The following is a 26,985-nucleotide window of genomic DNA, read 5'->3' on the forward strand; positions in this document are numbered from 1 at the left end:
AGACCACCCCCAGCACCCTCCGCCCCTATTCGCCCCCATTCTTCAAGGCTGCCATGATCCCCAACCTCGGGTCCCCCCCCCACTCCGACCTACCCCCTCTCCCCCACCCCTCCCGGCCTTCCGATCCGTCGGCGGAGACTCCCCAAGTTCCCACCCTCCCCCCCCCCCCCCCACCCCCGAAGCTGCGGAACTCCGCCGGCTGCGGCGACCCCGCTCCGGCAACCCCCGAGGAGGAGGCGCCGCCGCCGCGGGGGTTGCTCCTGTGCCCGGGGAAGCGGGGGGGGGGAGGAGGTCTCCCCGAAGACTGGCGGCACACGTGCCCGGAGCGGCCTCAGGCGACTCCCTCGGCGGTGACCCCGGCCGTGCCCTCTGCGCTGAGGCGGCTCCGGGCTGGCCGGACGACCCCGCTTCTTTCCTTCCTTCCTTCCCTCGGGGGGTCTCCGGGGCCACGTTGCCCCTTCTTCCCCGCAGAGGAACCCCGGCCGCCCCTTCTGCCCTTCTTCCACATGGCCGGTGGGCGCAGGGGGGCTTTTATGCAAGGGGGAGGGAGAGACGCCCCCCTCACACATCCACACGGGAAAAGCCCCGGATGAGGCCGCCCCCCCGCCCCCCCCGTTTCGCCGGGGGAGGGGTTTTCCCTCCCTCCCTCCCCCCACCTCCCCCCCGCGTGAGGCGACTCCCGCCGCTCCGGCCTCAGCGGAAGAGCCCCGAGTCAGGCCGGGGCCTAGCGTGCCGCCATGAGGAGCTCGCTCGCTCCCTCACTCGCTCGCTTCGCCCGGCCTCGCCCGCCGCCGCCGCCGCCTCATCGCCTCACACTCACTCTCGGGTCCCGGCCGGGGCCGGGCGCGCCCCTCAGCCGCCGCCGCCGCCGCCGCCTCGTCCTCCATGAAGCCGCCGCCTCACGAGCCCGCCATCCTCCTCCTCCTCCTCCTCACGGCCGCCGCCGCCGCCTGTGGGAAGGGGGGAGTGTGCGCGCGGCCGGCACAGCGGCTGCGATCCGGCTCTTCCCGGCCCTCCCTCCGCGCGGCCGCTCGGAAAGAAAAAAAAAAAAGTGTGGGGGGGGGGGAGTGGAGGCGCCCGGGGCAGCAGCAGAAGCAGCAGCAACAACCCGGCTCGGCGGGAAGGAAGACGCGGAGGCTGGAACGCGAGGGGAAAAAAAAAAAAAAAAAGCCCGGGCGGGAGAAGCGCGCGCGCGCCCAAGGAAAACGCGGAGCTTGGAGCGGAGCCGCGGCGCGGATCGGGAAGGCGGCGGCGGTGGCGGCTGCAGCAGCAGCAGCAGCGGCGGCGGCGACGACGTCGGTGTGCGGTTCTAAGGTAGAGAAAGGCGGGAGGAGGAGGAGGAAGCGGCTCGCCCTCCCCCCGCCCCCCCCCGCGGGCATCTAGGCAGGTCATCCGCCGATGGTTGCGCCTCCTCCTTTCGAGGCAGCCCCGGCCGGGGTTGCCAGGAGAGGTGGGTTCCTTGGTCAGCCTGGCCCGCCTGCAAAGGATGCTCGGAAAGGTACCAGGGAGCCTTGTGAAGTGGGATGATGCGGGGGGCGGGGCAGTGGGGGAGTCCAAATTTTTTTTGACTATCGGTTCTGTGGGCGTGGCTTGGTGGATGTGGTGTGGCTTGGTGGGCGTGGCAGGAGAAGGATACTGCAAAATCTCCATTCCCTTCCCACTTCTGGGGGAAGGAAAATGCAAAATCTCCATTCCCTCCGCACTCCAGGGGAAGGATACTGCAAAATCCCCATTCCCTCCCCACTCCTGGGGGAAGGATACTGCAAAATCTCCATTCCCACCCCACTCCTGCAGTGAAGGATACTGCAAAATCTCCATTCCCACCCCACTGCTGCGGGAAGGCTACTGCAAAATCTCTATACCCATCCCATTCCTGGAGAAAGGATATTGCGAAATCCCTATTCCCACCCCACTCCTGGGGCCAGCCAGAAGGGGGTATTTGCCAGTTCTCCGAACTGCTCAAAATGTCCACTACCGGTTCTCCAGAACCTGCAGAGGGGGTGGCCTCCCCTGGTCCTGCAGAGGGGGGAAACGATGCTTAGAAGCCCACAGGGCCTCCAGCAGGGCCCTTGAGCAGGAATTCTGAGAGGGGGAGGTCACTGACATGGGGTGGGGGAGAAGAGGGCAGGTTCCAGCATCCTTCACCTTGGACCATTCAGATTGGACCAACAGCGATTGGAACTGGAGTTTGACAACATCTGTGTTGTGTCGTGACCCAGGCCCAAGTAGGTAGTAGGAAACGCAGTCCGTGAAAAAATATTATTCAAACAGCTGAGAATTACTTCATTCCCAGTGTAGTTCAACTAAATTAAAACAAATTCCGCCCAACACAAATTCCTCAATCCTATTGCAAACCTTGGTCCAATTAGGCAAACTGCCAAAGGTCTTTCTTGGCAAACATTCAGAAGTCACAAAAATAAAGGCAAGACGTAGACGAAGCAGAAGACGAAGTTGTTTTCTGGCAAAGCCCAAACGCCGTTGCTGGTCTGTTTTAAGACTTATGGGAGGCTTAAATCATCTCTTGGCCCTACTCCCGAGTTGTCCTCTCTGCTTGAGCTGCTCTTGCCTTTTGGCAGCTCTTCTCATGCGTGCATTAGGAACAGGCTCCTCCTGTTCCTCTGCCTCACTACTGTCAGCCTCTGGAGGCTCTGGAGTCCGCACCTCACTCCCCGATGGCCCTGGCCTCACCTCAGCCTCATCGCTGTCCGACTCCGTTGCCAGCTCCGCAGGCTGCTGACGTACCACAACGATCTGGAGGAGGGTCACATTTTAGTGTCTCAGTTTAGTATAATTCTTACAGTCGAGAATTTTCTGTATTGTACTTTGAGGAAGTTTGATGAGAGCTCATCCCACATTCCAGAAAGGAATAAGACAGGAGTGATTTTCAGGTAAACCTGTTTCAGGCTCTGATGCAAAGTCCATTTGCATGTTCAGCTCAACAGCCTTGAGACAATCTTCTGAGGAAGCCAACCCAGGACTAAATTGCATTGGGTGTATTGCCCATTTAACTAAGGTTGGGCTGAAAATGATTTGAATGTCCATTTCAATTTCCACCATTGTTCTAGCTGCTGTGCAATTTCCAAGACAGTCTTTGCGTAGAGTCTGGAACAATCATTTGAGATCACGTAAGCAAAAGTGATGCTTCTGAATCCAAACGGCTCACCTGATATTCTGATATTCAGAAATCCTGAGTTTAGAATAGAATAGAATAGAATTCTTTATTGGCCAAGTGTGATTGGACACAGAAGGAATTTTGCCCTTGGTGCATACGTTCTCAGTGTATATTAAAAAAAAAAGATACATTCGTTAAGAATCATAAGGTACAACACTTAATGATAATCATAGGGAACAAATAAGCCATCGAATCATACTAGGAAACAGTCAATATACCAGCAACAAGGTTACAGTCATACAGTCATAAGTGGGAGGAGATGGGTGATAGGAACGATGAGAAGATTAGTAGTAGTGCAGACTTAGTAAATAGTTTGACAGTGTTGAGAGTGATTGCCCTTCTCCTTCAGTGAGCTGCTTAATCCAAAAGGTATTTCCAGACAGAGTGCATATTGCATAGGTTTGGAACCCTCACCACATCTCTGACATCAATACAATTGAACGTGTCCAGAAATATTTTACAAGAAGAGTTCTCCATTCCTCTGAAAACAACAAAATACCTTATCCCTCCAGACTTGAAATCCTAGGCTTAGAAAACTTGGAACTCTGTCGCCTTCGACAAGACCTAAATTTAACTCACAGAATCATCTATTGTAATGCCCTTCCTGTTAAAGATTACTTCAGCTTCAATTGCAATAATACTAGAGCAACCAATAGATTTAAACTTAATGTTAACCGCTTTAACCTAGATTGCAGAAAATATGACTTCTGTAACAGAATCATCAGTGCTTGGAATACTTTACCTGACTCTGTGGTCTCTTCCCATAATCCCAAAAGCTTTAACCAAAAACTTTCTACTATTGACCTCACCCCATTCCTAAGAGGACCATAAGGGGCGTGCATAAGCGCACAAACGTGCCTACCGTTCCTGTCCTATTGTTTTTCTTTTCTTCTTTCTATATATATATATATAGATGCTTATACCTCCTAATATTTACTCATATATATGTTTATATTTATTTATTTATTTATTTATTTATTTATTTATTTATTTATTTATTTATTATTCATATTTGTATACCGCCCTATCTCCCGAAGGACTCAGGGCGGTTCACAGGCAGCTAAAAAACATATATATACAAATTAAGAAAACCATTAAGAAACTTATTCAAAAGCCAAATTAATTAAAAATAGTATAAATATTAAAACCAATTAAAACCCCTATAAAATTTAAAAAACTAGTCCAGTCCCGCGCAGATAAATAGGTGTGTTTTAAGCTCGCGATTATATACTATATAATCTTTTTATATGATGTTGTGACAAATAAATAAATAAATAAATAAATAAATAAAAATAAGATTTTTTTTTTAAACAAAAGCATTCAAGAAAAAAGGAACAGTAGCATTGCAGTAGAAATAGCCCTTGGTTCACAATCGTTCATTTAGTGACCGTTTGAATTTACGGGGGCACTGAAACCGTAAATTCAAACGGTCACTAAATGAAACAAGTGACTTACAACCGTTTTTCACACTTACAACCAGTGCAGCATCCCCATGGTCACGTGATCAAAATGCTTGGCAACTGGTTTCATATTTAAGACGGTTGCCGTGTCCCGGGGTCACGTGATCCCCTTTTGCGACCTTCCGACAAGCAAAGTCAGTGGGGAAGACGTTCGCTTAACAGCGGTGTTAGTAACATAACAACCGCAGTGATTCACTTAACAATTGTGGCAAGAAAAGTCATAAAATGCGACAAAGCTCACTTAAGAACTGTCTTGCTCAGCAACGGAAGTTTTGGTAAGCTCAATTTTTTTTTTGTTTTGTTTACATTTATATCCCGCCCTTCTCCGAAGACTCAGGGCGGCTTACAGTGTAATTGTGGCCATAAGTCGAGGACTACCTGTATTAGAAGGACAACATCACATCAGTCAGAATATAGTAGTTATAGGTGTGTCCTTGTCCTGTTGACCCAAGTTTTTAATATATCTCCTACAGTATCACTGCATGCCATCAGATGGCATTTAGGTGTAAAGCGCTTTTAAAAACATAATTATACCTATCATCAGGTAATGAACATACTCATCATCTTCTATTTGTTTGGAATTCATTGCAGGGTGTTTGAGTTGTAGTCGAGGTGCTGCAACAGAAAATTAGGGAGGTGGTTTTGTTTTTTTAATGAGGATTGCTTCATTTTACAAGTCATTTGTGGGAGGAACCTTTTCACCTTCTCATTAGGAATGCTAACTTAAGATACTTCCACCGGGTGCAGCTGATCAGGTCAGTCTCTAGCACAGGCATTTAAACAAAAAAAAACAAAAACACACACACACAAAATCCTATTTCCATTGAGGTCTGTCCCTCAATGATGCAAGAATCTTGGTGTGGTTTTATTTATTTATTTGGGGCATGGCAAAACTGTTTAAAAGCACATCACAATTAGAGTTGCAATGAGCAAACCTGAAACTATTTACTCTGTTTACAGATTCAAAGGTAGACTATTCATATTATAGTTAATAGGTGTTGAGTTGCATACAGAAAGTATAGAGTAGAGTAGGGTAGGGTAGAGTAGGATAGGATAGGATAGGATAGGATAGGATAGGATAGGATAGGATAGGATAGGATAGGAGCTGGAAGGGACCTTGGAGGTCTTCTAGTCCAGCCTCCTGCTCAAGTAGGAGAACCTATACCAGGGGTTGGCAACCTTAAACACTCAAAGGGCCTCTGGTGGCTCAGACTGCTAAGACAGTCTGTTATTAAGACAGCTGCTTGCAATTACTGCAGGTTCAAGTCCCACCAGGCCCAAGGTTGACTCAGCCTTCCATCCTTTATAAGGTAGGTAAAATGAGGACCCAGATTGTTGGGGGCAATAAAAGTTGACTTTGTATATAATATGCCAATAGAATGAAGACTATTGCTAACATAGTGTAAGCCGCCCTGAGTCTTCGGAGAAGGGCGGGATATAAATGCAAAAAAAAAAAAAAAAAAAAGCCACAAAGGTCCTAACCAGAAGCCCCCTGTTCAATTCTGGAGCCAACTGGAAGTCCGGTTCCCCTACCATAAAGTCTCCTCCTTGCACGGCGTCCTTTTTGCTATGCTGACCAGAAGTCCAGTTCCCCCGCCATAGTGTCTCCTCCTAGCAGGGCGTCCTTTTTCCTCTACCTGTCCTAACCGAAAGCCGTATCAATTGTGGAGCCGACAGGTGACAAGGAGCCGCAGCAGAGGGATGAAAGAGCCACATGCGGCTCCAGAGCCGCGGGTTGCCGACCCCTGACCTACACCATTTCAGATAAGTGACTGTCTAGACTCTTCTTAAAAACCTCCAGCGATGGAGTGGCCACGATGTCTGAAGGCTGATTCTCCTACAACAGCAACCAGATAATCCTGGCAATCTCCTGGCTTAAAAGACACCCCTATGAGAAGACCTCAGGAAAACACCCCTTCTAAGAAAGGACTTCGCATACAGGTGTCTCGGACGCACCATCCAAATAATGCACTAATCATAATCATAGTGCGTGTGTGCAGGAAAACCTAACTGGTGCCACGTTACCATCTCTGCCCAGTGCATCAATGCCCTCTGTCCAAGATCAGGAGGCTGAAGATAGGAGGCGGGGATGGAGACGTGTCCTTTTTCCTTACTCAGCACCAAAGATTGTCTAGCTGAGAGCCCGTTCGTGGCATGATTTACAAGGCTGATTGCTGATTAGATTGTTCTGTCCAGTTGCACAATAAATAAAAACTGCTTAGTCTCCTAAGGGGAGTCATGCGGGGCGGGCGGGGAGGGGACGACTGACCTGCAACATGATGCATCTTCATAGCCCTGGGAGATTTATGGCTGTTCAAGAACTTCATCGGACTTCTTTTAAATTAGTCCCGTTTGGCCTTCGTTCAGCTGGCAGTCCATTATCCTCTCTGGCAGCAGTTGGGAGCGTTGTTGTCTTGGCTTCACAGTCTTAAGTGTTCTTGGCCTGTGGGAAACCTCTTCACCCAATGCCACACGAAATCTCTTTTTGGATGTTTGACACTGGACTGGAAGTCACAGCTCTAGCGCAGGCCGTCCTCGACTGACGACCACAATTGAGCCCAAAGTTTTCTTGTTGGGAAGTGAGACATTGGCTAAAGTGAGTTTTGCCCCCATTTTACGACTTCTCTTACCACAGTGGTTAGGAGAATCAGTGCAGTTGTTAAATCGATAGCCCGGCTGTTAAATGAATCTAGCTTCCTTTATTGACCTGTCAGAAGGTCGCAAAAAAGGGGATCGCGTGATCTGGGGACACGGCAATCGTCATAAATATGAGTCGCTTGTCAAGCGGCCGAATTTCGGTCACGTGACCGTGGGGATGCCGCAGTGGTCGTAAGTGTGAAAAATTATCAGTCACTTTTTGCAGGGATGTCGTAACTTTGAACGGTCACTAAATGACCTGCTGTAAGTGGAGAACTACCTGTTTTTTGGAGTAACCGGCTCTCCACCATCCAGTAACCAGATGGTTGTATCCTAATGAGATCAAACACGTTTGCTGTCCTGTCAGCCTGGGTACAACAGCCACCCAGCGTGGCTTGGATAGTATTAGAGGCCTCATATAAATTTAATAAATGTATACAGTGTAAGCTGTGCCTGCATGACAGCAAACCATTTTAGCTTTTAGCATCTTGCACAACCTGGGCTTCAGTGGTGGGTTTAAATTTTTTTTACTACCGGTTCTGTGGGTGTGGCTTGGTGGGCGTGGCACGGCTTGGTGGGCGTGGCAGGAGAAGGATACTGTAAAATATTAGTAAACCTAATTTTGCGTAGCTTCTTTTCCAAAAACACCACACTACTAACCAGAGCATATAAAACATTTGCTAGACCAATTCTAGAATACAGCTCGCCTGTTTGGAATCCTCACCACATCTCTGACATCAATACAATTGAACGAGTCCAGAAATATTTTACAAGAAGAGTTCTCCATTCCTCTGAAAACAACAAAATACCTTATCCCACCAGACTTGAAATCCTAGGCTTAGAAAACTTGGAACTCCGCCGCCTTCGACAAGACCTAAGTTTAACTCATAGAATCATCTACTGTAATGTCCTTCCTGTTAAAGACTACTTCAGCTTTAATTGCAATAATACTAGAGCAACTAATAGATTTAAACTTAATGTCAACCGCTTTAATCTAGATTGCAGAAAGTATGACTTCTGTAACAGAATCATCAGTGCTTGGAATACTTTACCTGACTCTGTTGTCTCTTCCCACAATCCTAGAAGTTTTATCCAAAAACTTTCTACTATTGACCTCACCCCATTCCTAAGAGGACCATAAGGGGCGTGCATAAGCGCACAAACGTGCCTACCGTTCCTGTCCTATTGTTTTTCTTTTCTTCTTTCTATATATATGCTATACCTCCTTATATTTACTTATATATGTTTATATACTGTATAATCTTTGTATGATTCCTACATATATTGTTGTGACAAAATAAATAAATAAATAAATAAATAAATAAATAAAAATAAATAAATAAAATCACCATTCCCACCCCACTCCAGGGCAAGGTTACTGCAAAATCCCCATTTCCTCCTGATCAGCTGGGACTTGGGAGGCAGAGAATAGATAGAGGCGGGGCCAGTCAGAATTTTTTACTTCGGGTTCTCCGAACTACTCAAAATTTCCACTACCGGTTCTCTAGAACTGGTCAGAACCTGCTGAAACCTACCTCTGCTGGGCTTGCTTGTGGTTTGTGTGTGATGCGAAACCACAAAAATTGGGTTGGGTAGGCTAGGATGGCCCTTTCATGGATCGCTGCTTTGTTGTGGCTTCCATAGCTCAATGAAGCTATGAGCTATACCGTGCAGGGCCACCCAAGACCGACAAGTCATAGCAGAGAGCGTTGACAAAAAGTGATCCACTGGAGAAGGAAATGGCAACCCACTCCAGTATCTTTGCAATGAAAATCCCATGGACAGTACCAAAAGGAAAAAAAGATATAACGCTGGAAAATGAGCCCCTCAGGTCGGAAAGGCTGAGCGTCAAAGAATCGAGGCCTTTGAACTCTGGTGCTGGAGAAGACTCCTGCGAGTCCCTTGGACTGCAAGGCGATCCAACCGGTCAGTCCTAGAGGAGATCAACCCTGACTGCTCTTTAGAAGGCCAGATCCTGAAGAGGAAACTCAAATCCTTTGGCCACCTAATGAGAAGGAAGGACTCCCTGGAGAAGAGCCTAATGCTGGGAAGGATTGAGGGCAAAAGAAGAAGGGGATGGCAGAGAACGAGGTGGCTGGATGGAGTCACTGAAGCAGTCGGCGTGAGCTTCAATGGACTCCAGAGGATGGTAGAGGACAGGAAGGCCTGGAGGAACGTTGTCCATGGGGTTGCAATGGGTCGGACGTGATTTTGCAACTAACAACAACAAGGATGGAGCTGTGCTGAGAATGGCATGGATGCGGGCAGCTATTTGTGGGTTTTCCTTCAAAAGCCACAAGCCCTGGCAGAAACAATCAGCTCAAAATGAAATAAACACATAGATGGTTAATATGCCATTGAGCAAACAAAAGCTTAAGTAAGTAAGCTAACCTACGTACCTGAAGTGCAGTTAGCAGCAACTGGCTTGGGGCCGAGGCAGTGTCTATGTTACACAGGTAGTCCTTGACTTACGACCACAATTGAGCCTCAAATTTGTTAGGTGAGCTTTGCCCCATTTTACAACTTTTCTTGCCACAGCTGTTAAGTGAATCATTACAGTGGAAAAATTAGTAATATGGTTATTAAGTGAATTTGGCTCCCCCCCCCCCCCAGCCTCTGAATTTTGACGACATGATCGTGGGGATGCTACAAAGCTTGTAACTGTAAAATGGCTTTCTCTGCCGTTGTAACTTTGAGTGTCACTAAATGAACTGTTGTAAGTCAGGGACTACCTGTAGCATACAAAGCCAAAAGTAGCTCTATTTTCAGTTCCTCCCTTAATTAAATGCTTGCTTTGGAACAGGGGTCTCCAACCTTGGCAACTTTAAGATTTGTGGACCAAAGCTGGCTGAGGACCTCTGGGAGTTGAAGTCCACAAATCTTAAAGTTGCCAAGGTTGGAGACCCCCTGCTTTGGAGGATAGAAGTATGTAGTTTTAGAAAGAAAGAAAAGGGAGAGAAACCTCATGCCTTCTAAGTTTGCTTTTTATTTATTTATTTTAAATCTCTGAGGCTATTGAGCCTTGCTGAACAGGTGTCAGCTGGGAAATTCTGGGAGTCGAAGTCCACCCAATTTAAAGTTACTAACATTAATACAGATTAAGTCTTCTTTCTTGCAGGGATGACTGAAGCTGCTTACTAATAAATCTAATAAATAAATAATCCCTCGCCATCTTACGGGCTACACCCGTAAGCACTTTTAGCATCATCACTTGAATCTGTGCAGGTCTTGTTTTAATGACTACAAAGAGAGAGAGAGGGAGAGAGAGAGGGAGAGAGAGAGAAATCTCTAAAGTATTACTCATATGTAGCATGTGCTGTTTTCTAGGTAACGAATGATGTGGGAGGGCAGGAAGGTTTAGAAGTGTTGATGGTTGTTGTGGTTTTGGGTCACATCATTTGCATGTTGGTGGGGCCAATGAAACCAAAGTACAGGGTGTGCTTGACTTACAGCCAGTTCGTTTAGTGACGGTTCAAAGTCAGGGGTGAAATTGGCCGAAGAGCTTGTAAAAAAAAATGGCTCCTCTGGTGATCCCAGCTAAGTTGCCTGATCATCAGTGGCTTTTAAAAGCATTTTTTTACAACCTCTTCAGCTGTGGTCACATGATCAAAATTCGGGCACTAGGCCACTAACTCATATTTATGACGGTTGAAAGTGTCCCGGGATCGTGTGATCCCCTTTTGAGACCTTCTGACAAGCAAAGTCAACGGGAAGCCAGATTCCCTTAAAAGCCCGCCTTATTAATAAGTGCAGCGATTCACGTAATGACGGTGGTGAAAAGGTTGTAAAATGGGGCAAAGCTCACTTCACTTCTTTGCTTAGCAACAGAAATTTTAGGCTCAGTTGTGTTCATAAGTTGAGGGCTACTTGTAGTTGGATTCTGGGTGAGTCCAGAATCAAAGTCATCGAAGGCCAAAGACTGGTTTGCCAGGAGAGAGTAATGGCCAAGGCAAGTGGCCCAAAGAAATTACTGTCAGATTTTCGGCGTTAGAATAATCCTTGTACCATAATGCACAGCAGCTTTTCAAGGAGGAGCACGTGCGCCAATCAGCCTTTGAAATTTCACTGTCTTCTTGCAACCTTTTTGGGCAAAGCGTAGACCGAAAGTTGGAGCTTCAAAGAATGCTGGAAAACTAAAATGGAAAGAGAGATGACCTACCAGAAGCAACTGAATAATTAAACGGCATTCCCTGTTGTTACATTCTTGGGCTGCTGAACAATTACGTTAAACCCCACCCTTCGGGTTTTCATGTGGGATAATTAAGAAATTAAAGGATGGGGTTAGAAGATAAAAGGGGGAAAAAAAAGTCTGTTCTATTTACTGATGAGGAAGTGACAGATGGGGCGGGAGAAGATAGGGCCACTGCAGGAATCCACCTTGTGCTAACCCAGGTGTTGCTACAATTGGGTGCTTCGAGCAATAAACCATAGATTAAAAGCCGTAAGAGCCGAGTTTTAGGAATGTGCTAAGCCATAAACCAACCGTGTTATGGGCTAATCTGCTGAAGGGCCATTGTGTAGCCCAAACATTGGATGGTTGAAATTGCGGTACCCCACCAGTATTTATTTTTGCATTGTAGAGTTATTCCTGGCTGTGAAAACTGAGATGCAGGTTCTTTTCCAGATCACGGTTTAAGTCAACCGCCTGCTCCCCACGTCCTTTTTTTAAAAAAATGTATATCTTTTTACAATTTTTGATTCACATTGTACAGTACCAGGCAGCCTGTTTTCAAACCAAGAAACAAAAAATGAACGTACTGCTCAACAGATAAAAACACAAGTAAAACCTTCAAAGCCGTTCAGTCCAGATTATGTGCCAGCTTCCCCCGTTTTTTAAAAATCTCTGAAAAAGGAAATGAATACCTTAGTATTCAACAGACCTAAAATTTATTTTTTCCCCCCCAGAGGCAACCGTCAAGTAACACTTTATGATTGAGGGAATATATAATTTTCTCCAAAATTGCTAGATCAACCTGCTTTCTGATTACATCAAGAACTGAGGCTTCTTGAGGTTATGAAGCCTCTCCCAGGGAGATGGGATCAGCTTGCAAGTTTTCCGAGGAATCTGGCAAACGGGATCGGTTGCAGTGAATTGAAGGTCGGGATCGGTTGCAGTGAATTGAGGCACCTCAGGGCCTCAAGAGCTATCCAGAACTCAGGAAGGTATTTTTTGAAGGCACATTCCATCTGAAATTTTGGAATGGTGATCCTCCTGTGGCTAAAAATCCAGAAAAACCCATGTAAAAAATATAGTGTGTTAGGAAAGCAACAAAAAAAATAAATGAGTATTTTTCGAGGTAAGTTAAGATCAGGGGTGGGGCTTCAAAAATTTTAGCAAGGGGTTCTCTGCCCAGTTGCTGGATGGCCATGGCCATGGTGGGCGTGGCCTAGTTGACCTCCTGCACTACTACGGGGTGGGGTGGGGCGTTTTTGCCCTCTCCGGACTCCGGAGGCTTTTCTTGAGTCTCTGGAAGGGCGAAAACAGCCTCCCCAGGCTCTGGAGGCCCTCTTCCCGAACTTCCGGTAGGCCCATTTTTTGTCCTCCCCAAGCCTCCTCGCCTGAGGTGAGTTTCAGCAGTTTCTGATCAGTTCTGGAGAACCGGTAGCAGAAATTTTGAAGAGTTCGGAAAACCGGTAGCAGAAATTTTGAGTTTGGAGAACCGATAAATACCACCACTGACTGGCCCCACCCCATCTAGCCTCCCGAGTCCCAGCTGATCGGGAGGAAATGGGGATTTTGCAGTAACCTTCCCCTGGAGTGGGGTGGGAATGGAGATTTACAGTAGCCTTACCCTGCCACGCCCACCAAGCCATACTCACAGAACCGGTAGTAAAAAATTTTGAAACCCACCACAGCTCTGCGCACACCTTGCACTTACCTGCATCCAAAATGGGCCAGGTGGGAAACTCCTGGGAGGGGCAGGGCTGGGTAGGCGAGGAGTGGGATTTGGGAGCGGGGGTTCTCCGAACTGCACAGACTCTTAGTTAGAAGTTCTCCCGAACCCCTGCGAACCCCAGCCGCCCACCCCTTGTTAAGATCCTGTTGATTATTTTCATAGAATGAGAGTCAGATGGGAACTAAGAGGTCACTAAGTCCAACCCCCTGCCTGCTGCAGGATTCACTACACGCACCCCTCCCCCGTTTTCTTTAAATTTTCAAAGTTTTCAAACCGCTGCTGATTGCTTAGCTTCCAGGTTGTATAAAGATAGGAAGAGATACTAACAGGGTAGACTATTACTTCCTGGCAGTGAAATTGCTTGTCTCAGGAATCTTGGATGCCCATAGGAGTGTATTCATTTATCATGCAGGTCAATCTATTTCCCCTTCATGGGAACAAAGACTATCTTTTACAGAAGAGGCAATGATGGGGGGTGGGGGGGAGAGAAGGAAAGAGGACATTCAGAGGAAGAAAAAAATTCTGCTTTTTGTTTTTGTTTGGTTTCACATTCTCTTCCTCCAAATACCACCAACCTTCTGTTGGGTATTCCATACAGCATTGTCATTTAAAATAAGTGGGTTTGATTGTCTCTCCTTGGAAGCCGTTTGCAAAATGACTCCAGCTCCCCCTTTTTTTTTGGCACCTTATTTGTGAGTCTTTCCCAATTTTCTTGGTAGTTTAAAGCAGCATTCATTAAATCTAGATCCTAAGATGGAGCTGATTGGAGGGCAGGCCCACGCACATCGTATAACTGTCTGGTTTGGTTCTGTAGCCCAACAAGACAGACACAAACTTCAGAGGAGAATTAGAACTGCAGAAAAAACCATGGCTACCAACCTGCCTTCCATTGAGGACCCCTATACTGCACGAGTCATAAAGGGGGCTGTGAAAATATTAACAGACCCCTCACATCCTGGACATAAACTGTTTCAACTCCTATCCTCAAAACGACGCTATAGAGCACTGCACACCGAAACAACTAGACACAAGAACAGTTTCTTCCTGAATGCCATCGCTCTGCTAAACAAATAATTCCATCAACACTGTCAAACTATTTACTAAATCTGCACTACTGTTAATCTTCTCATCGTTCCCATCACCCATCTTCTTCCACTTATGACTGTAACTTTGCTGCTTGTATCCTTACGGTTTATATTGATATTGTTTCCCGATTGCTTATTTGTACCCTATGACTATCATTAAGTGTTGTACCTTATGATCTTTGATGAATTAAGTGTTGTACCTTATGATCTTTGATGAATGTATCTTTTCTTTTATGTACACTGAGAGCATATGCACCGAAGACAAATTTCTTGTGTGTCCAATCACACTTGGCCAATAAAGAATTCTGTTCTGTTCTGTTCTGTTCTAATTGCCGTAGGAATGTTCTCAGAATATGTTTGCGCCCCTAAAACCATCAGGGCATAGTATTATCCATCTGGCACGCCAGAATTTCTGAACCTCCTTCCTTGGAGTGTCTCTTCCCTTCCCTTTATTTTACTTCAAGCCATGTTTGGCCGTTACATCCAAACTGTCCGGATTGCATCCACCATCTGGAACCACAGCTGGGTTTAGTAACTTGGTTTAGTCACATCGGAGAGCGAACCTCTTGCTGCTTCGGCCATAAGGGAGTCTCTGTCCCTCTAGAGCGGGCTGAGCCATAGCTCCTTGTAGACCCTATCGCTGATGATGTTACCTAGTTAGGTAATGAAACACCTGCAAGAAAAGAAACTCAGAGAGCACCAAGGACCAGACACTTCTTGCTCCTTCCTCCACATCCTCAAAATCTTTTCCCCCACCTCTGTTGTGGATGGAGTTCACAGCTGGGGTGAAATGTAAAATTTGTTACTAATATTTTTTTTAACTTTTAAAAGCATTTTTTCTACAACCTCTTCGGCCGAAGAGGTTGTAGAAAAAAGGCTTTTAAAAGCCTCTGATGATCAGGCAACTCAGCTGGGATTGTCAGAGGAGCCTTTTAAAAGCATTTTTTCTACAACCTCTTTGGCCGAAGAGGTTGTAGAAAACATGCTTTTAAAGGGTTCTGACGATTCCAGCTTGAGCCGCGCGATCATCGGAGGCTTTTTTTAAAAAAACTTTTAAAAGCATTTTTTCGGCCGAAGAAAAAATGCTTTTAAAAGTAAAAAAAAACACCCTCTGATGATCATGCAGCTCAGCTGGGCATGGACAGTGGGCAGGGATTTTGGCTACCAGTTCTCCGAACCACCTGCTGCCATTGCTACTGGATTCAGCAATCCGGTCCGAATCCGGAGCATTTCACCCCTGGTTCACAGCCCTTGGCATCGGAAAGTGTAGCCCCCTCCAATGTCATGGACCGGCCGCCGAAGGAAGCAACAAGGGCATTGAACCATGGCAGGCAATTACAGCCATTCAGAAAAGCCCAGTAACTAGCATGGCTCCAATGTGCTCTACCCTGCCTTTCACAACATCCCACCTATTCTAATAGTTGTAACTTGTGAGAAACTGCACTGTCACCTGACGATGATGAAGTTTTGACAAGAAAATATTCCGATTCTTATTTGGGGAGGGGAGGAGTTGTGGGGGGGGGGAGATTTGAAAGGGGTGTCTGGATAAAGGGTGGCAAAGGCTGTTGAGGGGAGGCATCGTGCCCGCACGCTCGGGTGTCCATAGTAACTCCAAATGTCACCGGGAGGCACGGAGCATCGGCAATAGTAGCTGCCAAAGGAAGAATCTTTCAGTTCAGCTCATCCGGCTGCTTTCTGGCTGGCAGCACTGGATCCTATCCAAACAGGCAGGATGGAACGGCAACCTTGCCATGAGCTGCAGTGGGCAGAAATGGCACGTGGCGTAAACAGATTCAAGGCCTGAACATTCATTCCAAGAATCCAAGAATGGAGCTGTGGGGTGTGTGTGTTTGTCTTCTGTTTCCTTCTCCCCCAAAAGTTCATTCCTCAAAGCATCACCTGGCCCTTGACCCATCGTTCCCAGACTGCCACACTCCTCACACGCGCTCCAATTCCTCCTTGCACACATTCCCAAGGGACTTTTGGAATTGGGAGTTGCAATCCCAACATATTGCAAGGATACCAGGCTAAGGAAGACCGGTGTGAACAAACCACAGTATATCGACCTTCAATCTCTTGCAGAACAGTTTGCGAATCAATCAAAGAGAGGGAATAAAATGTACTTTTCCACCTGCAGAGCATGGCATTTCAACTCATACCAGGGGTGAAATGCTCCCGGTCCGGATCGGATCACCCGATCCGGTAGCGATGGCGGCGGGTGGTTCGGAGAACCGGTAGCAAAAATCCCTGCCCCCCCCCCAATGCCCAGCTGAGCAGCACGATCATCAGGTTTTTTTTTTTACTTTTAAAAGCATTTTTTCTTTGGCTTCTCTGCGGATGCCCCCATGGGCATGGGTGTGTTTACATGAATAAAAGTACATTTAGGTGTGATGTCAGATTAGGAACAGGAGGAGGGGGAGGAGACAGCCCCACCCCCCCACACAATATACTTTTGACCTTAGTCCCACTTCGTAAATTAGTAAATAGAAAGGCAAATTTGCCTCTATTGCTCAGCAAGCAATTCTGGTTGGTGTTTTGTACAACTCTGGCACACCTTCCCGAGTCAGGTGCTGTTGTGGGTCATGATGTGGTTCACTTGGCAAACGGGCTACCCAAGAAGAAAGGAAGGTGCTGGTGTAAAATAAGAAGCCAAATAAGGCAGGGAAGCAGGAGAAAAATTCTCTGTCCGTAACTTTTAGCGCATTAACTCCTGAAGCCTCTTCCCGACTCAGTGCTCTTCAGCTGTTGCCGTCGAAATGTCTAACCTTGGCAACTTTAAAGACTTGTGGACTTCAACTCCCAGAATTCTCCAGCCAGCGTGGCTAGGGAGTTCTGGAAGTTGAAGTCCACGGGCCTTAAAAGTTGCCAAGGTTGGGCAGCCTGTGTTACATCCCTAACTAGGAAAAGGGTAGAAACTGTAACCTAAAGAGGACCCCAAGTATTCCGCCAATGGGGTGGGCTTCAAAATTTTTAGCAAGGGGTTCTCTGTCTGATTGCTGGGTGGGCGTGGCCATGGTGTGTGTGGCCTAGTCGGCTTCCTGCACTATGGCGGAGGGGGGAGGCTTTTTGCCCTCCCTGGGCTCCGGAGGCTTTTCTTGAGCCTCCGGTAGGCCTTCCCAAACTTCCGGTAGGCCTGTTTTTCATCCTCCCAAGCCTCCACTCACACCTTGCATTTTCCTGCATCCAAAATGGGTCGCAAGGGGACTCCTGGGAGGTGCAAAGTGGGGAGGGCAGGGCCAGCCAGGAGTGGGATTTGGGGGTTCTCCGAACTGCACAGAATCTTAGCTAGAGGTTCTCCCAAACCCCTGTGAACCCCCAGCAGCCCCACCCCTGAAGACACCCCTCCAGGCCCTGGGGGAAGATACTGAGGCCGCATGCCGCCCTCTCCAAGGACTCCCCTTTTGGTCCCAAACAACTCAGCACGCACACACACACATATATATATATTGGCTGTGATTATAATGATGCAAGATAACAGCAATTTTCTTCTTTGTTTTCTTCTGCTTGGAACCCTTGAGTTCCTAAGTGCCAGTGATTCCTCATCAGCTCTCCTGGGGCCGCCACTCCTGAAGAGGAGGATTTGGGAACTCAGACGGCTACTTTCTGCTTCATTAACCCTTTCTTGGCTCCCTGGTGAATCTTGGAATCCAGCTTCCCTGAAAAAGCAGAGAAGGGGAAAGAATGGGGAAGGGAGGGGAAACTCGTCAGTAATTCTTCAAGGCTGTTTGTAATTCCATTCAGCTGCAGGCACTAAGCTCTCTCTCTCTCAGAATGAGCTGCTATCCTTGGGTTTTCCCAGTTCAGAAGATGGGGCAATTCCCAAAACCCAGCTGCAGAGCAGAAAGGCTCGACTAAAAGGGGAGAAGCAGGGAAAAGAAACAAGAAAGAGGGCTGGGGTTGCTTTTATGCCGGGCAAAATGGAAGTAGACAATCTTTGCAAAACAGGGCCCCAAAGAGCGAACAGGACACTTAATAAAGCTTGCAAACTGAAGGTAGCAGAGGATTCTGGATGCAAACATGGCATTTAACCCCCATAGTTGCATTCTGAAAGTCTGAGTTTCTCTTGGCAACTTTAAAATGAGTGGACTTCAACTTGCTTGCCGGCTGGGGAATTCTGGGAGTTGAAGTCCACTCACAGTTGCCAAGGTTGAGAAACATTAATTTACAACTTAATCCTGGAGGCGGCCACCAACTTTTCCTTCTTCGTCCTCTCTTCTTTTTGTCTCTCTTTTGCCAGGTCTGTTCAGTAGGCTAAGCCAACAAACTGGTTTGTTTCACTCCACTCGGGACTTAGCAGGTTGTGTGAACCCAACCACCCCTGGCTTAGTCAAGAAGCCACGATGAAAACAAATCTGGCTTTGCTCACTGTCAGGACCCATTTTTCACCTCCCTCATGTCAAGCTGCTTACTAATTGTGCACATTCTTTTTCTTTCTTTTTAGCTCAAACCCCCAAGTTGGTTCAAAGCCAGCAAGATGAAGCAGTGGGAGGAGAACGATAAACTAGTGATGCGGCTGAAGTCAGAAACATCTCATTGGGGGAGGTGGGGGAAGAGAACGCTTGTTAACTGGCTGAGATCATGGCCAGCTTAACCACGCTATGCAAATGCCCGGATATGGCTTGAAGGACAAAGCATTCTATGATACATTACAGGCTGCCTGTGGCCTGCCAGGAACTATCAGTCGGTGCCATCACACCATTCAACCAAGCAGTCTGCATTCTGCTCTCTTGGACTGAACAACTGGGTCGTTTGCCACAATGCTTCCGCCTCGCAATGTCCCGGCTCGTCTTCTTTCTCCACCAGCAGGATGGCCCTGCCACTTCTGTAGCTCTGCCTGGCATGACAGATGCAAGGGGCTGCCAAGTGAAAATCCTGACATTCCCTAGCTTGCTTGCTTGATGGATGGATGAAGAGCAGCTATGGAGGCACAGTGGCGCAGTGGCTTAAAGACGCTGGATCATCTTCTTCCTAGCATATTCCCGCAGGTGCAAGGTCTGCTTTTCGGATCACTGAACGCCACTTTGCACGGTCAGCTGTGTCTCCAGGGCGAAGACCCGCGGCTTGCATATCTTTTTTTGATAGTGTCTTGCCATCTCTGTTTTGGACGCCCGCGGGGTCACCGACAGGGGTGAAATCCAGCAGTTCTGACAGGTTCTGGAGAACCGGTAGCGGAAATTTTGAATAGTTCGGACAACTGGCAAATACCACCTCTGCCTGGTCCCAGAGTGAGGTGGGAATGGTGATTTTGCAATATCCTTCTGCCACGCCCACAGAACCGGTAGTAAAAAAATTTGGATTTCACCACTGGTCACCGACCGCTGACTTCTAGTTGGATAGGCAGTCTTGGCACAGTGGAAGATGCTGCTCTCAGGACATGTCCATACCAGTGCCTTCTCTCATCTTCTCTATAACTGGTGCCACACCAAAATGGTGTAGAATGGTGTCATTTTTTGATGTGGTCAAGAAGGGAGATGCCCGATATCCAATGGAGCATTCGCATTTCCATGGCATGGAGATGGCTTTCGATTCCTGTTGCTGCCCAGCATTCAGCGCCATACATTGCAACAGAGCGGATGGTTGTCTTGTAAATCTTAGATTTAAGACGGGTTGGCATTCTTCTATCACATAACGTAAACCCACCAGAAATGGTCAGCACTCTAGCAGTTCAAGCGTCGGTAGCACTGCTGGATGGACTGAGCTCCTGTCACTCGTCTCTAGCTTCTGTCCTACCAACCCAGCAGTTCAAAAGCATTATTGCGATGTTGCAATCTGCCAGCAGCCTGGGAGCTAGAAGCGGAGTCAGACAGTGAGGAGGCTGGGGAGGACGATGGGCAAGTCCTGGAGTCAGGGGAAGGCCCGGACGAGGGCTCTGTGTCGGAGGCAGAGATGGGGCCAGGGCTATCTGGGAGTGATGTGCAGACTCCAGAGCCTCCAGAGGCAGATATCAGAGAGACAGAGGAACAGGAGGAGCCTGTTCCTAGTGCACGCATGTGAAGAGCTGCCAGAAGGCAAGAGCAGCTAAAGCAAAAAGGATGACTCAGGAGTAAGGCCAGAAGATGATTGGCCCCCTCCCATAAGGCTTAAAAGAGCAGCAACGAACTGTTGGGTTCTTTGCAGAAAAGCAACATTGATTCCATTGCTTCTTGTCAGCATCTCTTAAACTTTGTGGAGGTTTTGCCAAGAAAAGCCTTTGGCAGGTTGCCAAAGACAACAAAGGTTGGTGATAAGGCCGAAGGACTGTTTATAAAGAATTTGTTTTGGACTAAGCTGAGAATGAATTAATTCTCAGCTGTTTAAATAAAATAAGTTTGTTCAGGCTGAATTGTGTTTGGTAATCACTACTTGGGCCTCGGTCACAACATTGCCTTATACATTGTAAGCCGCCCTGAGTCTTCGGAGAAGGGCGGGGTATAAATGTAAACAAAAAAAAAAAATGTGAGTAGATTAATGGGTACCATTCTGGTGGGAAAGACTAACTGCGCGAGGAGAACGAGAGCTGGCGCTGGACCTGTTTGCACATGAGGCGAGATTGGCGGAAGACGCCCCAGAAGATGTCACCAATCTGAATGCCGCTAGCCAGATGGTGCATGCTACTTCACACAACCTTCCCCTGTGGATAAGCAGGCGGGTGCAAAAGCAAACAAACTAGCAATTAGACTGCCAGGACTCCTCTGTAAAGTGTAAATCTCCTTGACAAATGCATGCCATGCAAAATATTGTAAATGTGGGCAGATACTTCCCTAAAGGAGGAAGAGTGCAATTGGGTGGGGAAGGCACAAAACAGACCTTAGTCCACACCCTTTGTGGCCAAGTTTCCATTTTTGCATGCTAGACATGCGCTAACACTTTCCAATGCTGGCTGTCCTTTTTTTTTTCCCCCCCTCACCTGCCTTAAGCAAGCGTCCTTGGCTCGCCGTCCAAAACCAAGCCAGAAATGTTTGTCAACAGCTTGCCAGGGATAGAAACAGACGAGATTTTGATTCCGGGAGGGAGAAAGTTGCTCTCCCAAGGAGGGAGGCACGCCACACAGTCACCTGCTCCAGCAAATAAGCTGAATCAAGATTAGCCGGGCGCATTCCTGTTCAGGGCTGTGTCGCTGCTGCAGCTGCCCGATCAGCTCTCACAACAACAGGCTCTCTGCTTCGTGAGACAAAGCCACCGTGGATGTCGGGAAACCAAGCCACATCGAGTCACACGTACCAGTGTGTCTACTGCAAACACAGAAGGGTAAGAGCCGGTTGCTGTAGAACGAGGCCACCTCTGCAGTGATACAAAACGCTGTTTCCCAGCAGTGGAAGACTGGAGTGATTTTACTATACACCGTTTTTTTGACTACAATAATATAATGGCAGGGCGGGGAATGCAGCAGGTTCCCCGGGACAGAAGAAATAGTGCAAATGGAACAATATAATCAACACCAAGATGACCTCTGATGTTCATTTAACACCTCAGACTCAGTATTTAAAAAACCCTCCTCTTCCTGCTTCGAAAGTAGGGGATATTTTGCTGACTGCCGAGGAATTTGGTGGCTTTTGAGGGCTCAAAACAAAGGGCCACGGATTTCGCCGTTCAAACACGCTGGAGGTGCAAAAGGAGAAGCAGCCCTCTTTGGAAATCAGAACTCGGCAGTTATTGAAATTGTTTCTAGCATTGTTCATCATCTCGTTCGGAACTGTTCAAAGGCAGAGAGCCAAAAAAGAAAAAGAAAAAAAGAAGAAAAGAAAAGGGAAAACGTGATCGACTCATCTGTGCATCAGAAAAGTTGGGAGATTTAAGTGTCGGTGACACAGCAGATTAGAAGCCAAATTTGGACATCTCAAACAAGCACCAGCAGTGGGTTGTTTTCCCCTCTTAAATCAAGTCAACAAAAACTGCTTTCCCGGCAGGAAACGGTTAGGATTGAAGGATCAGACAAATCCTGACCCATGAAATCAAATCGACTCCAATTCCTCAGATCAAACCCACGTGAACTGTATAGAGTTCTTGACAGACAAACGTTCATTAAAACTACGACAGGAAGTTACTAGTCCAGATCTACAATTAACATGGACCAGAAGTGTGGTGAGTTCCTTTCTTATTCTTCCCTTCCCTTTGAGGGTCTGCCTTCAAGGAACATTTTGTGGTTTGTTAAACCACAGTTTCCTGTGATTTCCGAAGTAGGAAACTGCTTTAAGGACTACTTACAAACCAAGAGACCAACCCAGAATTTTCCTTGAATCAGGACGCCTAAAGATGAGAAGAAAGGAAGAAGAAAGGAGGACTTGTGGAAGCCCAAAGCTTATTTTCCCATTTCAATTAGACCACCAATGCAGGAGGTGTGACCAGGCTGAGCCTGAGGAAGAGGTCAAATGCATCATCAGTCTTGAGTCCCTTCGTGCCCACAAAAGGTCTAAGTTCAGCCTACCTTGAATTCCTTCTGCTCTTTATCTCCTGCTAATTTCCCTTGGCTGCTAGTCAAGATTCTTGTAGAGAGCAATAAATCCTGATACCGATTTTAACTGTCTGGATCTCCTGATTTTCCTGGCATCTGACAACTGATTAAACAGGAAATCTGCAAGGTTTTGTCAAGATGATTTCAGCTTTGGAAAGTCCCAAGTGTTTTGTTGCCAGCAAAGAATATGGATTGTCCTGATATACTTGGTACTTCTGAAATTTGGGCCGATGTGTTTCTGTGTATTCTAAAGTACAGCATAGATATTAAAGTACTTTTCAAATCGTAATGCCAAATTGGACGCACCAGGCTCTCCAAAACTTGCTCCCACATCTCTATAGCATGAGGCCTTTGAGTTCTAGATTACAATAATGAATCTAGAGATGTGTTTTGACCGAAGGCTGCCTTCCTCATACATGTAAATACAGGTCTCTGAGGACCACTTAATGTGCAATATATCTTTGTTTCCTTAGAGCAGGAAAGCACGGGGATAATCTCACATGTCAATAAAGGCAGAGGAAGCCTTTTACCTGAGATAAAGGCTGGGTTGTTTGAGAGTTTCCAAGGGAGGCATAACCACACAAAGTCAACTCGCTGTGCAAGGAAAAATTAAGCACAGTTCAGCTAGGCAGAAAGGATATCTGTGTCGGAAACGGTCACAAGTGGAATAACTCTGGTGCTTCACAGGAAATATAAGACCAAATCAAGATAATTAGACAAGCACCAATGTTGCATAGCGACTGTAATTATTGATATCATTTTATCAGCGGTAACTGCTAGACAAGTGAGAGAAGACTCCAAAGGGAGGCGATTGTTACTGCATCCTAAGTACAATAGAAGTGGAAAAGTCTGGCTTTTCCAGAACCTAAGCTAGAATCTTTCTGCAAGATTCCTTCCTCCCTTCCGTTCTCTATACCCACCCATCCAAATGTTGCTTCTCATACCAACAGAGTGTTTTCAAGAGAAACAGATTTTAGGAAAGAGCAACGATTTTCCCCCCAGCACACTTGAATGTCAGTTTTGTAATTACTGTATTTTTTGGAGTATAAGATGCTCTGGACAATAAGACACACCTACCTTTTTTGGGGAGGAAAACAAGAAAAAAAAATCTGCCTCTGCCTCCCAGCGATTTGCCTCCTTGCAGCAAACAACCTCTTTTAGTTTCATTTTCAGCACAGCCTGATTAGCACAAGAATTTTTTTTTTTGCCTCCCAGCAATTTGCCTCCTTGCAGCAAACAGCCTAGGCCCGCGCGGCAATAGGCAATGGCAATCCCTGCAGCCTGAAACAGCTGAGGGTTGGGAGGCCGATGCAACCAACAATCAGCTTCTTGCGCTAATCAGGCTGTGCTGAAGCTGAAACGGGCCGTTTGCTGTTTGCTGCAAGGAGGTAAATTGCTGGGAGGCAGAGCAGTGGTGGGTTGCTCCTGGTTCGGTCTGGTTTTATAGAACCGTTAGTAACACTGGCGGGAGGCTCCGCCCATCCGCCACGACATCATCATGGGTGATCTGCGCATGCACAGAAGCGCACTCCCGTTGCGAACCGGTAGTAAAGGTTAGTAGAACCCACTCCTGAGGCAGAGGCCAAAGGATGGGGGCTGGCGGGTGGGCGGGGCTACATTCGGTGTATAAGACGCACCCAAATTTTCTTTTAGGGGGGAAAAAGTGTGTCTTATACTCCAAAAAATAAAGTAATTCCACTCAAGTCAAACCAAGCTCTGGCTTGGCCAAATGGTGCTATAAAGGTCTTTCTTCCTCCAGAACAGCGGTTCTCAACCTGTGGGTCGGGACCCCGTTGGGGGTCGAATGATGATTTGCCAGGGGTCGCCTAAGACCATTGAAAATATGGGAAGTATACTTGTGAGTCGAAGAATCGCGCTCCAATTGTTGACTCCACAAGCCAGCTGCAGGCTCTTCAAATCGCTAGCCAAATTCGGCTTCAGGCGTGATGATGAATTAAAAAAGAGAGAAATCTTTGCTCTGATGTCTCCCTCTCAAGCCAGCTGCAATCACTCCCAATCGCTAGCCTAATCTGGCTTCAGGCGCGATAAACTTAATAGGGGAGGAGTCTCCGCTTTAATGCCTCCGTCCTCAAGGCAATCGCAAGCAGTTCAGATCGCTAGCCAATACGGCTTCAGGCGCGATAAATTCAAAACGAAAATAATTTTACGGTTGGGGGTCGCCACATCGTGGGGAATTGTATTAAAGGGGTCGCAGCACTATAAAGGTTGAGAACCACTGCTCCAGAAGGACAAGGGGAAGTTGTACTTGGCCAGGAGCAACCTTGGTTCTCTAGAGTAGGAAAACTAAAGAGGAAACGGAACGCTCCGGGGGAATGTGCACGGCATGAAAACAGTACAGGGAGTCCTCAAATTACGACTGCAACTGAGCCCAATATTTCTGTCACTAAGCAAGAAAGACACTAAGCAAGAGATGGTCCCGTTTCACCACCTTTCTTGCCAGAGTTGCTCACTGAACCACTGCAGCTGTTAAGTTAGTAACACTGTTGAACGTTGCAACAGTCAGTCCCTTTTTTCCAGTGCCGTTGTAACTTTGAACAGTCACTAAACGAATGGTTGTAAGTCAGGAACCACCTGCGTATTTGAATGCCTTCAAGCAAGGACTTTAGGGCACGGGGTGGGTCTGCATGGCTGGCTGGGGAATTCTGGGAGTTGAAGTCCAGAGGTCTTAAAGTAGCCAAGATTGGACACTCCTGTTTTAGGGCATCAGTGATGGAAGCGGAAAACATGCAAAAAAAAAAGAGAGAGCATCTACAAAGATTGACTTGGGTTTGCCTGGGAAGTTGCTGGCACCCACTGCTGTTGTCTGCCCCTTGTCCCACAGTGCCTGCCATGACTGTGTAGCTGTCAGATATGTCTAGGAGACGGACAGACGGACGGAAAGAAGGAAGGAAGGAAAGAAGGAAGAAAGGAAGGAAGGAAGGAAGGAGAGTCAACCTTGAGCCAGTCAGAATTGAACTCCTGGCAGTGGGCAAAATTAGTCTATAATACTGCATACTAATCACTGGGAAGGAAGGAAAGGAAAGAAGGAAGCTGAGTCAACCTTCAGCCAATCAGAATTGAACTCTTGGCAGTGGGCAGAATCACTGGGAAGGAAGGAAGGAAGGAGAAGTTGAGCCAGTCAGAATCGAATTCCTGGCACTGGGCAGAATTAGTGTATAATACTGCATACTAACCACTGGGAAGGAAGGAAGAAAAGAAGGAAGGAGTCATCCCCCCCACCCGTCATTTTGCCAGCCTCCTCCCTGCTACTTACATAGTTTATGTTTGCCCTTGATGGGAAACTTAATAACCATCTCCTGGGGGTTAGAACAGATGAAGACAAATGGAGAAGCCGACTCCTGGCTCAGCTGGGGATACTAGAAGGGGGGGGAAAAAAGAGGAGAGAACAGAAACAGCAGCGTTACAAATAGGTTATCAGTGACTGCAATAAATTAAGGGAGGAGAACTACCTACCGAGGGAAGAGTACACGAATGGAGAGGAGGAAATGTTTCAAGCACTGCCAAGCAAATTGAAAGGCAAAGGCAGGGAAGAGCTTCCCCTAGTCCCCCCACTTTTGAAATCTCTTGAAAAGGGAGACCCAGATCAAAGGGAACCACACTGCACGGGTAAAGAAATCCCAGCAGCCGGTTCTAAAAACAGTGCTAGAATCAACCTTAGGAGAGATTTTACACTGCAAAATTTGCAGCCTGGGAGGAAGGAGAGAGATTTTTGCATTCCCTTCGCTTCTTTTGAGGTTCTTCAAATTAACAAAAGGGGACATAATTAGCCACAGGCTCCTGATGAAGAGACGAGAAGGTCCCTTTGGAGAGAAGCAGGTTGAGCTAACAAGGGCAAAGATGACACCAAGATGGTCAATAATGTTTAAGTTGACACCTTTTAACTACCCCGAGTGATGTCACATAGGGGAAAACCGAGGAGACTGCAATTCCAATAATCCCTCACAATGCAGTGTAGAATAAAATTTAAATTTCTGGATTTAAAGTTTACAGGAAGACAAGAGGCTGTGAATAGAATAGAATAGAATAGAATAGAATAGAATAGAATAGAATAGAATAGAATAGAATAGAATAGAATAGAATTATTTATTGGTCAAATGTGATTGGACACACAAGGAATTTGTCTTTGGTGCATATGCTCTCAGTGTACATAAGGAGAAAAAATACATTCATCAAGAATAAAAAGATACAATACTTAGTAATAGTCAAGGTTACTAATAAGCTATCAAATCCTACTAGGAAACAAATAAAAACAATATAAATTGAAAGATATAAGCAACATGGT

The 26,985-nt window shown here is 46.9% G+C and overlaps 3 protein-coding genes across 6 annotated transcripts in view; 1 reads left to right on the top strand and 2 right to left on the bottom strand.

The window, feature by feature from the left end:
* ZNF609 (zinc finger protein 609) overlaps window positions 1-981 on the bottom strand; it is a 72,559-nt gene extending 71,578 nt beyond the window's left edge. For 2 of the 3 annotated variants that reach the window (XM_058155717.1, XM_058155711.1), the window contains exon 1: window positions 821-981. The gene's annotated coding sequence lies outside the window, so the exon portion shown is untranslated. The remainder of the gene's footprint in view (window positions 1-820) is intronic. The other variant, XM_058155713.1, reaches the window with a different exon arrangement.
* LOC131184766 (uncharacterized) lies at window positions 54-14,569 on the top strand. The gene is made up of 3 exons (XM_058156471.1): window positions 54-513; window positions 746-1,314; window positions 13,981-14,569. Exons 1-3 carry the CDS (start codon window positions 54-56, stop codon window positions 14,083-14,085), a joined length of 1,134 nt encoding a protein of 377 aa, XP_058012454.1. The 3' UTR covers window positions 14,086-14,569.
* A 3,112-nt stretch (window positions 14,570-17,681) lies between these two features.
* Window positions 17,682-26,985, bottom strand: part of TRIP4 (thyroid hormone receptor interactor 4) — a 41,431-nt gene continuing 32,127 nt past the window's right edge. Inside the window, exons 12-13 of one of the 2 annotated variants that reach the window (XM_058155718.1) lie at window positions 25,957-26,059; window positions 17,682-17,907 (exon numbers count right to left, since the gene is read on the bottom strand). In XM_058155718.1, coding sequence (XP_058011701.1) covers window positions 17,840-17,907; window positions 25,957-26,059 — 171 coding nt within the window. In that variant the 3' untranslated portion in view covers window positions 17,682-17,839. The remainder of the gene's footprint in view (window positions 17,908-25,956; window positions 26,060-26,985) is intronic. The other variant, XM_058155719.1, reaches the window with a different exon arrangement.

Source organism: Ahaetulla prasina, chromosome 13 (genome assembly GCF_028640845.1).
Source record: "Ahaetulla prasina isolate Xishuangbanna chromosome 13, ASM2864084v1, whole genome shotgun sequence".
NCBI lineage: Eukaryota > Metazoa > Chordata > Lepidosauria > Squamata > Colubridae > Ahaetulla > Ahaetulla prasina.

Excerpts from the sequence above, each read along its gene's own strand:
- LOC131184766 (XM_058156471.1), top strand. The coding sequence starts at position 54 with ATGATCCCCAACCTCGGGTCCCCCCCCCACTCCGACCTACCCCCTCTC. Across the intron at positions 514-745 it reads GCCCTTCTTCCACATGGCCG|CTCGCTCGCTCCCTCACTCG; the intron begins GTGGGCGCAGGG and ends CGCCATGAGGAG. Across the intron at positions 1,315-13,980 it reads CGTCGGTGTGCGGTTCTAAG|CCCAACAAGACAGACACAAA; the intron begins GTAGAGAAAGGC and ends TTGGTTCTGTAG.